General features: G+C 35.9%; 2 protein-coding genes across 3 annotated transcripts in view; one reads left to right on the top strand and one right to left on the bottom strand.

Moving 5' to 3' along the window:
* LOC138698042 (ADP-dependent glucokinase) overlaps positions 1-9,018 on the bottom strand; it is a 46,612-nt gene extending 37,594 nt beyond the window's left edge. Inside the window, exons 1-2 of the mRNA XM_069823722.1 lie at positions 8,441-9,018; positions 8,155-8,345 (exon numbers count right to left, since the gene is read on the bottom strand). Of these exons, the coding sequence (XP_069679823.1) occupies positions 8,155-8,345; positions 8,441-8,769 (520 nt within the window). The 5' untranslated portion in view covers positions 8,770-9,018. The remainder of the gene's footprint in view (positions 1-8,154; positions 8,346-8,440) is intronic.
* A 92-nt stretch (positions 9,019-9,110) lies between these two features.
* LOC138698040 (colorectal mutant cancer protein) overlaps positions 9,111-13,340 on the top strand; it is a 485,405-nt gene continuing 481,175 nt past the window's right edge. For both annotated transcript variants that reach the window (XR_011331666.1, XM_069823718.1), the window contains exon 1: positions 9,111-9,699. Coding sequence is in view for 1 of the 2 variants with exons in the window: in XM_069823718.1 (XP_069679819.1) it covers positions 9,569-9,699 (131 nt within the window). In the remaining variant the exon portion in view is untranslated. The remainder of the gene's footprint in view (positions 9,700-13,340) is intronic.

Here is a 13,340-nt window from a genome sequence, read left to right as displayed (position 1 = left end):
GACCTTGGTTGATACTGGTGACCTTGATTGATACTGGTCGTTTGAATGGTACATGTGTGCTTTTGGAGGAGAAAATTGGACAGGAATTACTATAGTTAGCTTGTAGGGATCATATAATGGAAATAATTTTAACAAAGATATTTGATGTTTGCTTTGCTCTTCAAGCTCTCTGGAAATCACCTCTTCAAGATATTTAGGTCTGTATGAAACAGAACAGAAAGAAGCAACAACCAGATATTGGAGATCTTATCAGAGACTGTTTCCTTCGAGCATTCAACACTCCAAATTTTGTGTTCTGTGGACCAATGACCTAAAGATGACTACTGTGACCTTACTGAACACTCACTAATAATACTGGAGAAACATCAGTGAAGATAATTGGTGAGCACCATGACTACCCCACAATGCAAGATGGATGGCTACTTATTTATCCCATTAACCAGAGACGTTTTAAAACTTACTAAGGGGGAAGAATCTCATCTCGAATGATCTGTGAAGTTTGGGCAACTTTTGTATACCAAAGCAGGAATGAAGTTCCACTATCAGCTGATGTTCCTTGTTAATGATTAACTACTTTAGAGAAATCTGAAGAAATACGAATCCATCGTTCAGAGTTTACCCGAGCTGCCAAAGAAATCCTATTATGTTATTTGTGGTATCTTTCAGATAAGTTATTAGGTCTTGACTTTCTTCTCTGATAAAATATCTCCAGGAGTTACAAAGAGCATGAGGAAATGCTGATCTTCTAAAAAAATAGCAAAGAAGCTACATTATCTTAATTTACAAATCACACTGGCCATATATTTAAAAGATATGCATTTCTAAACCATTTCTCAACTTATCCCCTGAAGAAGAGAAACAGAATCAAGATTATTTGAATGGACAAGAATGTGTAAACAAATCCAGGTTACCACTGATGTAGCTCAAACAGGAGTTAAATTATTTCAGATTTCAATAACGTATTAACAAATGACTAGGAAGAGAAACAGTTTGTGTTATAAGTGGTTGATGCAAACATCAGTTCCATCAACCTTCATGGAAAAAAAAGTGTACCTACTAACTCTGTTTCAAAGTAATGTGTTATCAGATTATGACATATTTTAAATATATGAATTATTTGTTATTAATGCAAATTTAGATACAGTCAACCCTGGATATAGTGAACTCTGTTATAGTGAACATTCGGCTATAGTGAACCTAAATCGTTGGTCCCGACCTGCATACATTCAAAGTACATTAATATTATCATTTACAATGAACCCTCGCTTCGGTTATAGTGAACCTTGTATCCTGACAAATTCTTATTTGAAGTCAGACCTTCTTGTATAAAATTGAAAGAATGTGTTGAGAACAAGATTCTAAGTTTCTTACTCCTTTAGTCAAAGGACAAAAGTAGGATTAGTAAGTCCTAGACAATGAGCTGTACTGTAAATCCAGGCAATGCGTGACGACCTTGCCTCACTCCACAGTCGAAGGGTTGACATTCTCTTCTCAGGCACTCTACTCTACTGTTATCTCTAATCCTCAACCGTCAAAGGGTTGCAGTTTGTTCTCAGAAACATCTCCATTATGATGGATAGCATCGAAACAACGGAAAATGAAATTGCCTTCTTTTATTAAAAGGGGACGGACATTATGTCCAGAGCACAAATGAAGGTAAGATTCCGATGGCTTTCAAACTCCATCAACCTCCTCTCAATTTCCATTATGTGACCCTGGAAATTTCAAGGCTAAGTACGTAGTCACACCATAACAGCGTTTGTCATTTCTACCTGATCAGTCTGTTTCTAGTGTTCAAACAGTGAATGTACTGTATAAAAATGTCAAAGCATAAAGGGTTTTCTTTGGAAGAAAAGGTGAATATTATAAGTGAAATTGAACATGGTCTTTCGAAAGCAGATTTGGGTCGACAGCATAGTTTAAGTACATCAACTGTGAATAACAGTATTACAGTGTAATCCATTCCACAAAAATGAAATATTTTATTTTCTTGTTCACAGTTTCATTCATTTCTGTCATTTAAGGTTAGGGAAGAGATACTTCGGATTTAGTGAACCTCGGATATAGTGAACAAAATATGCAAGTCCACAAAAGTTCACTATATTCGAAGTTTACTGTACTTTACAGCAGTTACAAAAATAATCACTATTAAAATTATTTTGGTTAGAGTTTTGTTTGATTTAGTGGAAGAGAATAGCTGGGAGGACACTGATAGATACAAGATGCTATTTAATACTCGACCCCACAACCAAGGACATGAGTCTAGATGAAGATGAAGAGATTGCCTTTTTTCTTAGACCAACATAAAATATTAATTGAAGTGAAAGTTTGGGACCTGTTGAGCATCACTTAAAAGCTGGAGTACAAAGCTGAAACTTTGTGACATTTAATTTAAATTGAACGATCAGGCGTCATTATTCAGGGCTCTCTCAAGCTTAAATAGGCCTCAATTTTTCACCAACTTATAGCCAAATCTCAATTTGAATTAAACAATATGAATTACATACACCTGAAGAGAAAGAATCTGATGGTTTATGAGGTAAATTGATCACAGAAAAGCCATGCTTCACACAGAAAAACACATTTGCACAGTGAATGTATTAGTTCAATATAAAACATAGACACACTTTTCTAACAAGAGAAGCACCCACGCAGCTAATGTAGAAACCCTACTTGAAATTTTGCACATCTTGAGTGACAACTATACAGGGTGGAAGGGGACCAATGCACCAAAATTTAAGAGGTGATTCTAAATGTTATATATAACAAAATTTTTATTACATTTTTCCTTCAATGAAGCACCCTTAAGCAGGAAAAAAAAAAAATAGTCTCTGCACTCTATTGTGTAACAGCCCAAGAGAAATGGGTGAATAGTGATTACTACAGAAACAGATAGGTGAAAATAAACTGAATAGTTAGTGTCTTGAGTTTTTTTTTTTTTTTTGCAAATTAAGTTCAATGAATTTAAATTGAATAATTGCGAAAATCGTTAAAATAAATCTTGCAATGTAGTGCACTGTTGCATGTCTCCGACTGAGTACAGCAGAGGGGGAGGGAAAGGTAAGAGATGGGTAGCTGTGCTTGCTAGAGCTATTGCAGTAGTTGTGATGTTGCCAAATGTTTCACAGAAACATAACGATTTTCTCTAAAATGGTGAATGTTAGAAAAAAAAAAACTTGTTTAGATTTTTCAAACCTCTCCTCATGATCTATTACCAGTTTCATTTTGGTGCAGTGGTTATCTTCCACCCTGTATAGAGATCAGTGATGGCCTCACCTGCTCGAGACTCATAGGGCAAACTATAGATGTGATCTTCTGAGCCATCCTCTTTTTATAATGGCCATAGCAGATGTCAAGGAATCAGTAAAATTGGAGGATGTTAGAATGTACATCTATGCCGATGACATGGTAGTAGTCTAATCGGTTACAAGAAGAGCTCCAGACATTTCAATAAACTAGCAGACTGGGCAGAAAGGAACGAACTCAGCATAAATGAAAATGAGACTGTTACAATATCATTCAGAAGAGATGGAAAGTGAGCACTTTTCCATCACAGGACCAGACCATCATCAGCAGTGACATAGGCCTACTTTAAATATTTAAAACTCTTGGCAATGTATTCACTTTACATGTGAAAGACAATGAATGCTGCGATAAAAGCCATGAGTGACATGAATCAGATCGATAAATTCTCCCTCAGAACTACCCTGAAATTATTTCACACTTGTTGCAACATATAGTCTAGAAAACATATGGACATATCCATTGTGTCATGGTATTTTTTTTGACCACACATCCACCCCTTAGTTTTCTTTCTTGAAATACGAGTGTATATTTTACCCCCCCTCTCTCTCTATCCCTCTGACTGTTATTTAATGGATGTTATTATGTTACAGGAGAAGTAGAGAAATAGTTTTGCTTTACCTTTTAAATGTAAAAACAAGCTTGATTTAAACAGTTCCCATGAAAATCTCACTGTAGATGCACACTTGTCTGGATGAATCCTGGAGCATTTTCGGTATTTTTCAACCATTCTTTTGTATATATGTTTCTAAATTTCAGCACTGTTAAGTGGACTGTTTATGTTTATGATTAGTGTAATAGCTAATCAGCGGTGAATGCAATGGAGGGGGAAAGGAACTGGCCACCCTACCCCATTATTTTCTGGCTTAGTTGCCTCATAAGTGGTACCTTGTTGGTATCACTTGTGAAGTTCAGACCTGTCTTCGGACAGTTAACTAAACAACAACATAGAGTACAGTATATCAGTTATTCACAGATTTCAAAATGGCATATGACTCTGTTAGGAGAGAAGTTTTATATAATAGTCTTATTGAATTTGGTATTCCCAAGACTATGCTCTAGAATATGTCATTAGGAAAGTCCAGGAAAACAGAGAGGGTTTGGAATTTAACAAGTTACAAGAAATGCTTTTTATGTGAATGACGTGAATATGTTAGGAGAAAATCCACAAATGATTAGGGAAAATACGGGAATTTTACTTGAAACAAATAATGAGATAGGTTTGGAAGTAAATCTCGAAAAAACAAAGTAGACTATACTACAAAATGCAAATATAACAATTGGAAATTTATCCTTTGAAAAGGTGGAAAAATTCAAATATCTTGCAATAGTAACAAATATAAATAAATGACACTCGAGAGGAAATTAAAGGAGAATAAATATTGGAAATAGCTGCTATTATTCGGTTGAGAAGCTTTTGTCATCCAGTCTGCTTTCAAAAATAGTGAAAGAATTTATAAAACAGTTATATTACCAGTTATTCTGCATGGTTGTGAAACTTGGATTCTCACTTTGAAAGAGGAACAGAGAAGGGTGATTGAGAGTGAGGTGCTTAGGAAAATATTTGGGACTAAGAGAGATGAAGTTACAGGAGAATGGAGAAAGTTACACAAAGCAGAACTGCACACATTGTATTGTTTACCTACAATAATAATTAGGAACATTAAATCCAGATGTTTGAGATGAGCAGGGCATGTAGCACATATGGGCGAATCCAAAAAGCATATAGAGTATTAGTTGGAAGGCCTGAGGGAAAAAGACCTTTGGGGAGGTCAAGATGTAGGTGGGAGGATAATATTAAAATGAATATGAGAGAGGTAGGATATGATGCTAGGGACTGGGTTAATCTTGCTCTGGATAAGAACTGATGATGGGTTTATGTGAAGGTGGTAATGAACCTCGGGGTTCTATAAAAGCCATTTGTAAGTATTTACAGGTTATGTCTTATTTCTTAAGCAGTAACTAGGCATGTGAAAAATTTCAGGTATGGTTTCGGCATGAGCCAGGTTGTGTGAGGACGAAGGCTTAAGTGTGTTGAATTTTTTGTTTCTTCTTTTTCTCTATCATAATTATATAAATATTTCAAAGAAGAATCTGTACCAACCTACTCTATTTTAAGTGGAAGAGACTTACAGAAAAGATTTTACAAATTGGCACTAAAATGCCTGTCTTCTTCTCATTTAGGAACTACAATTTTAAATAATTTAAGAGCAATAAAGTTTTGTAAATATTATATTTGATGGTACCAGTATATTATTTTAGATTTAGGTTTATTCCTTGAGGTGAGACTCATGGAGGAAAATGACGTTATCCCACAACTCATATTTTTTGTCAGTAACATTAATAAGATTAATTAAAACACAGCAATGGATAGCCTACTATGTGCATGCATTAACACAGATCAGGTATGACATATTGGTTAGAGTGAAAAATCAAACTGGAATATAGGAGTACACCAATGTAAACACGGGTAACATTATAATGATAAATAACTTCAAGTTACAGCATTGTTAAGTAATTAAAAAAAAAAAAAAAATGTATAACTTTTGGGCAATTATGTAAGTACTAATGATTGGCGAAACTGCCATCTTTCCGCAATAGAGATCCAGAAAACACACTTTCTCGTTTGGGTATAAGGAGCTGACAATACTGCCATGCTAAAGCAAAAGATCGTTATTTGCAAAAATTTTGTTTTTGAGTTAAGAGATGTAGGCCTATGTCCTTCAAAGAAACGTTTTGTATCATATTACTAAGCCAGAAACTTGTAACTGCAATAAATCGAGTCGTTCACTTAAATTTAACGTGGGCCTATTTACAAAAACATTCTGTTTACTAGATAAGTATATAGCTACACCTCTTAACTCAAGAACACAATTTTTGCTTTAGCAGGGCAGAACATGTCAATCATAAAAGAAAACATTAAAATTTAATTTAAATATATGTATATTTCCTTCCTGGAATCTGCAACCATTAGATGTCCTCTGTATAGGAGAGAGTCTGCATGTGCGAGCATCTAGTACTAAACATCCCTCCATACTTCACCTCATGGTTTCTTAGACAAAGGTAGGCCTAGTAGGCCCATATCCAGTATTCTGCTATTACAAGTTAAATATATTTTTAGTATTATATAGTGAGTAAAGGAATTGGCTGGGTCACTGACTGAGAATAAACTGCTTATTGAAAGATGCACTGGTAGGAATGGTGAACGGGAGAAAAGTTCGCAGCAGAAGAAAATATCAGATAATAGACAACATTAATATACATGGTTCGTAGGTATGCGGAGACTAATAGGAAAGCTGAAAATAGGCAGGAATGGAGAAGCAAGTTACCTGGTTGAGGTTTTTTCCGGGGATTTCCCTCAACCCAATATGAGCAAATGCTGGGTAACTTTCGGTGCTGGACCCCGGACTCATTTCACCGGCATTATCACCATCACATTCAGACGCTAAATAACCTTAGATGTTGATAAAGTGTCGTAAAATAACCTACCAAAATAAAAAAAACAGTGATTAAAGGTAAATGAATGTGATAACTCCTTTATAATAATAATAAAAAGATGCGCTCGAAAGAGCATTAGAGTCCACACCTGTGGAGTAATGGTTAGCGCGTCTAGCTGCGAAACCAGGTGGCCCGGGTTCGATTCCCGGTCGGGGAAAGTTACCTGGTTGAGGTTTTTCCAGGGTTTTCCCTCAACCCAATATGAGCAAATGCTGGGTAATTTTCGGTGTTGGACCCCAGACTCATTTCACCGGCATTATCACCTTCATCTCATTCAGACGCTAAATAACCTAAGCTGTTGATAAAGCGTCGTAAAATAACCTACTAAAAAAAAAAAAGAGCATTAGGGGAGGTCCGAAGTTTCTAAGTGTTTGATTTCAATTTCCTGATAACTATTTTCATGTCTGGTAGTACATTCCCATCACACGTCTTGAGGAAACATCACTCGTGCTTGCAAATTCCAGGCAGGTATGGAATGGAATTTCTAGAGGGGGCACTATGACCTTTCAAGATCTATTGCGCTAATCCTCAACCTTGGCGCATTCACAAACCCACACCAACTGACTACACTAAGGTACGCTGCATAGGCTTACCCGGGTTTCGAGCAGACAACCCCACTTGTCCCTAGATCAGCTTCCTCTGTGCGTCACCAGCCGGCGTTCAGAGAATCCTATGGAATGATGATGAAACAGAAAAATGTTGACGGAATGACGTAGATGCCTAATATGGGGAAACAGGGGAACCTATTCCAGGCGAGAGATGTATCGCGTAGGCTATATATTTGGTAATGTGCCCTAGATCTATGTTGCGGGAAGATGGCCTGGCCGATGCTTACTACATAATTACTGAAAAGAAATTAAACTCTGTAAAAATTCAGAGAAATAATGGTGAAACTGACGTATCTCCCCACACTACACAATTCCTCGACCTCATATCACTTAAATAATCCCCTCCACTAACCTTATCACATACCTCGGCTTAATGTCACTTAGCCAGCCCCTCATTTAACCCGTCTAATCCATAAAGAAACTTAAATCAGACGTCGGTCCCATAGATGGTGTGGGGCAGTATCGAAGATTGGCCCAAATAGGCCTAATTAGGCACCGGTAAATACTTCTTGCATTAAAATATCAAACTTCGATGGTACCACATGCATCATAGGAGTTTTATACACATTTCCCACATGTCATATCATTCAGAAACGGTAAGTATTCCCAGACAATTCCTGTTTTTATTAATTATATTATTATTATTTTTAATAATGCATAACAATATAAGAGGCATTAATATAGTGGTAGACTAAGTGAGAACTCTAATTACAGCCTGAACGCAGAAACAAGAAAACAGAATTACCTTTTACGCCTTCGGGAAGGGACTCCTGTAATTTAGATGTCATCTTCGCTGCCAATAAAACTTCGCAGCCTTCCATAAGAAAACGCTTGGCCATCACGGGGGCATTTCCACCCAAAGCAAAATGTGAGCTTTCAATGCGAGAAGCTATGTCCACAATTGTGTCAAACAACGTGTCATTTGAGATGTATCTCCTAGAATTGGTGAAACCATAAGAGTGAATGCTTTAAATCTATGCTTTTAAAATCATTTCATACTTCATAAAATGTAACTATTATATTTTACTTACTCAGCTGCGGCTCCATGACGAAAAAAATATGCATACGTTTTCAGTAACTCCTCTAGAGAGCTTATATCATTAAAATGTTCTGGCTTTTCTGCTACAGCATCATATTTCAACAATTCTTTGCCATCTATGAACAAATCATTGCAGGCACCATAACCGACAGCAACTCTCGGTCTTGTGTTCACAGAATATTGCTTTTCAACTTGCACTAAGCCTTCAAGAACTGAATTTATTCTGTCTTTCAATACATCATCAACTTGTCTTCTATAAAATAAAGATACAAACACAACCAATATAGAAATAAATGTTCCAGCTTTTACAACGTACGACATTATTACCCTATCAGTGGCACAACGTGTTCAATGCTAACAAGCTCTAGCTATACGAGCACACTGCTATTTAATTAATGTCCTTGACAGATAACTCGTAAAAAAACACGGAAGAACGTCAAGGATAATTCCATTCCTGGTTCGGCACGGCACTACTGTTTAAGCCGGTAATGTTTCTATTCAATGATTGTGCGATCTTATTCAATACATGCACAAACATTGGTGCAGAGTGTAAGTAGTTGCCAAGAGAGAATAAAAGATGTCGCCTTCTCAAAATAGTAATTGTGATGGATGAGAATTTATACAATTTGAACATGCATGACAGAGGTCAGGGAAACAGAACATGTATACAAGAAATAGAGGGCTGTGAGAAAATGAGACCATAGCCGGAGAGAGGTGTGGTGTCAAAATGACCACTGTGTTGTTTAATGCTTAAATTGTTTTTAAATAAATATTATTTTATTTCGTTCTGTAACTAATACGGTAGTAGACAAATATACCGTCTAAGTAAATCCAGGGTATGTAAGAATCTAATTTGATGGAATTGCTGCTATATTTCTAATTTTCGTAGAATTGAAATTATGTAAAATTGTAAATAGAAAAAATGGAATGCAATGCATAGTGAAAATGTCAAGTTGACTGTTTCATTGTATGTGGGCGAATAACTACTGGTGCCAAGAACATATAATCAAGTGAGGTTATGTATGTCATGTGATGTTGACATGTAAACATATGTGTTAATTCATGACAGTTATAAGACAACAAAAACTCATTAGTGAGAGAGATTAGTTTCAGTGAAAATATGGCAGATAATTTGGAGCAACAGTCCGAGTTATTTGGAGGCAGCGAGGATGCAAGCTCTATGTGTGATGAAGAAAGAGTTAGAAAGCTCTTCCAGGCTTGTGATGGAGATGGAGATGGTTATATCGATAGGTGTGTATACAGTTTTCATTATTTAGCCTATGAGAAGGGTTAGTCATTCTAATTTTAAAATTTCCTGCTAATTGAGGCCTACATGTTATGCCAAAATATTTTCTGATTTTTATACCTTAATTAATTTGTACAAACGCTGTTTATGAGAGAAGCATTGAAATAATAATTTGGCTGAGGTAGTTCCCTTCGTACTCCGCTTATATACCTTGCATATAGGAATCTGTGACAAGTTAGGTTTGGTTAGTTTCTAGGCATTTGTTATGCCGTACATATACTAGAATCAACTAGGCTACATCTCTACAAAAGAAAAAAATCCCGGTAATTTCCCAGAATGTGTTGCTGCACATACACCAGTCTTACACTAAATCTAAACTTAGTGTATGCTAAAACCCTAAACTAACCTAACCTAACCTTTCCTGAATCTGTTACAGGTTAGGTTAGTTTAGGGTTTTAGTATAGCTTGCATACACTAAGTTTAGGTTTAGTGTAAAACTGGTCTAGCCTATGTGCAGCGACACATTGTGGGAAATTATCAAAATCCCTTATAAAGTCAACAATTTTCACTTCCGGTATCACCAGAACTACCTCAGTGCTAACTGATACGAAAATGGATGCAATTGGTGAAACTAAACATCATTACACTTCAACGTGCATATTATTATTGAAAAAGAGGGAGGGGAAATTTAGGCCCGCTTGAAAATGCATAAACATTATGCTAGGGACTATATATGTGGAGCTTGTTTCCAAAAGGTACCAAATCCAACAGACCTAATTTTACAGGAAATAAAAAAAACTGCTCATGGCCTTAAAAAATATTATATACTGTTATGACTTCGTGTCACTATTCTTTGTGTGTCATAAATCATATTTAGGCATATATTTAAGATATTTCACACATTTATAAGAAGTTATTGATGGTTTTAGTTTGGATTTGGTACATTTTGGCAACAAAATTGGATGTGGTACATATTGGCATGAAATAATTCAGTATTATGAATGGGGATGTACAGTACAGGAATTATTTACTATCACTGTAAAAGTGAATACATAATTCAACATTTTTCATTTCACAAATTTAGGCTATGTTTTCTGTTATAATCATCATAATTAACATCAGTGTTATCCTCATCCTCTGTTCTAACAACAGACTCAAAATTTATAAAATTACTATAGGCCTAAAGTGGGAGTTTGTTAATGTCACAATAGCCCATGGATGCTAGCAAAACTTTCAAATCTTTTTTCTCAGCATCCTGAACATGACTTTGATATTGGCATGGAATAACTCAAAATTATGAATGGGGATGTACAGGAATTATTCTCAAACACTATAAAATTAAATACAGTACATATTATTAAATATTCTTAATTAAATTTCACAAAATAGAGGCTATGTTTGTTCTAATCACCATAATTAATAACAATGTTATCCTCATCCTCTGTTCTAACAACAGACTCAGAATTTATAATATTACTGTAAAATGGGAGTTCGTTAATGTCACAGCAGCGCAAACAACTAATACGTCACCACAATAGCCAATGAAATTGCTGCACAACTCGTGACATATCAGTGATGCAAAGTTGAGAACCAATAGGAACACAGAGATTTGGTATGTTTTGGCATCAAACTCAGCATGGATGTGGTATTTTCTGCTGTAAAACACTGTTTTCAGTGACTTCTGGAGATATGATTTGGTACTTTTCGAGAGAAATGGTTAGTGTTTACGTTCTAGAGGTAGCTAAGAATGTGCTGCCATCTGTAACTCATTTTTCGAAAATTGTGGATTTGGTACCTTTTGGAAACAAGCTCCACATATCCAAGATCTGTCTTAAAATTATTGGTGAAGCTAACGCTGAGTTAGTTCCAGTGATTTTGGATGTGAAAATGGCTGAATTTGTAAGGAATTTCTTGTGGAGATGGATTTGAAAACTTAAAGATTCTAGCCTAACTTACACGGATATATTTGAAGAAAAGGAAATTGTTCGGAAATGTAAATTACGTCTGAAATGGGAGGTGCGTGTAATGGAAGTGCAAACGTTGTGGTTTCTAGTGAAGGAAAATAATGCAGGGATATAAAACACACAATACAATGTAATATTAAGAACGCTAAACTTATATTAATAACAACAACCACCAAAAAATAGTGAAGCACAACAAGTAATGAAATAAACACACAGTTTTCATAATATAACTTCATTTGTACGTTCGCCATTATGTTAGCCACTGACAGACCAGTACTGACAACATCACTACTAAACAAAAATCGCCAGGCTTTGCCCAGCATTTGAAAATCCTCAGATTCGTATGTGCAAGGCATAACAAATGCCTAAACTAACCTAATGTAACCTGTCACAGATTCGTATAAGCAAGGCATTGTGTGAGCACAGTCTAGTATATACAGTCACGAAGCTCAATACGTAGGGAATATGCATCCATAGATAGTTACTAACCACTAGGATCGCTACTATCGCCTCATTACAGACAATGCGAAATAGTACCGGCACAGTCTATTGTTCCTAGTACCCTCTAGAGTGAAACTTTCGTATTGTCACCTAAGTTATTATTGAGGAAAGAACTGTAAGACAGTTGAAGGTGCATAAGCGGAGTACGAAGGGAACTAACTCAGTGCTAGTTTGGCCATAAAAAGTACAATTTAGCGATTTTGCTGATTAGTCTATAGTGTATAGGCCTAGTAGTAGTAAATACCATAGTATTTTAGTTTGTATGTAACTATATTTTAAATCAAATGTTAGAATTAAATTAGGTCTTAATTAGAAAGTTAGCCTGCTAATTTTTGTGCGCTTAAAAATGGTTTATTACTGAATGCCGTTTTGCAAATCGAAGCACAGTAAAGAATATAATAACAATGTCTTTATTAAACATAAATGTGTACCACTTTCAGCCATATTTTTATTTGTTTTGGAGGCTTGGCTTGGGACTTCGCAGAATAAGAGTGATTGTGGTGTATAGATGGAATAATGATGACAGTGGTGAGGGGAAACGGGAGAACCCTGAAAAAACTCCTTGCATCTGCTTTGTTCACCATAAATCTCTTCATTACCCAGACGGGGTTCGAAGCCGGGTCGCTACGATGGAAGTTAGAGAGGCTAAGCACTGGTCCACGGGCGAGCTACAGTAAAGACTGTGACTTGTTGTTTCATCATGATGAATTAAGAAAGAAATGCTCTTTAGCCATTTCTCGCCAAGGGAATTAGTCATTAGTCAGGGACTCTTTGAATGCTAAGCACAGTATCATGTGTCTGCAACAGACATTTCAAAGAAACTGATTTTAGCATTAGCACTACAAGAAACCTTCTACTTTCTAACATGGTATCATTCGTGTTTGAGGATTTCCCAAAACTAACACATTTCTGTAAACGTAAGTAAGGGCGCAAATAGCCATAGTAGCTAACGCACCTTTTTAAACCCCACTAACTAACTAACTAACTAACTAACTAACTAACTAAGCGTAAGTAAAGTGCACAAAAGAATGATAACAAGTGCGAAATGACCTCCATCCTGCAAGGAAAAATAAACTTGATGTTGATCTAAGTACATATTTCAATTGCAGCAATCCATTAAATACATAAAAATAGTTACACATTGCTCAATTGAAAATAAAATAATTCCCAAACCCGTTAAA

This window comes from Periplaneta americana, chromosome 4 (genome assembly GCF_040183065.1).
Source record: "Periplaneta americana isolate PAMFEO1 chromosome 4, P.americana_PAMFEO1_priV1, whole genome shotgun sequence".
NCBI classification, from domain to species: Eukaryota; Metazoa; Arthropoda; class Insecta; order Blattodea; family Blattidae; genus Periplaneta; species Periplaneta americana.
Note: the sequence above shows the minus strand (reverse complement) of the source record. Positions and strands in the feature narration are given on the sequence as shown.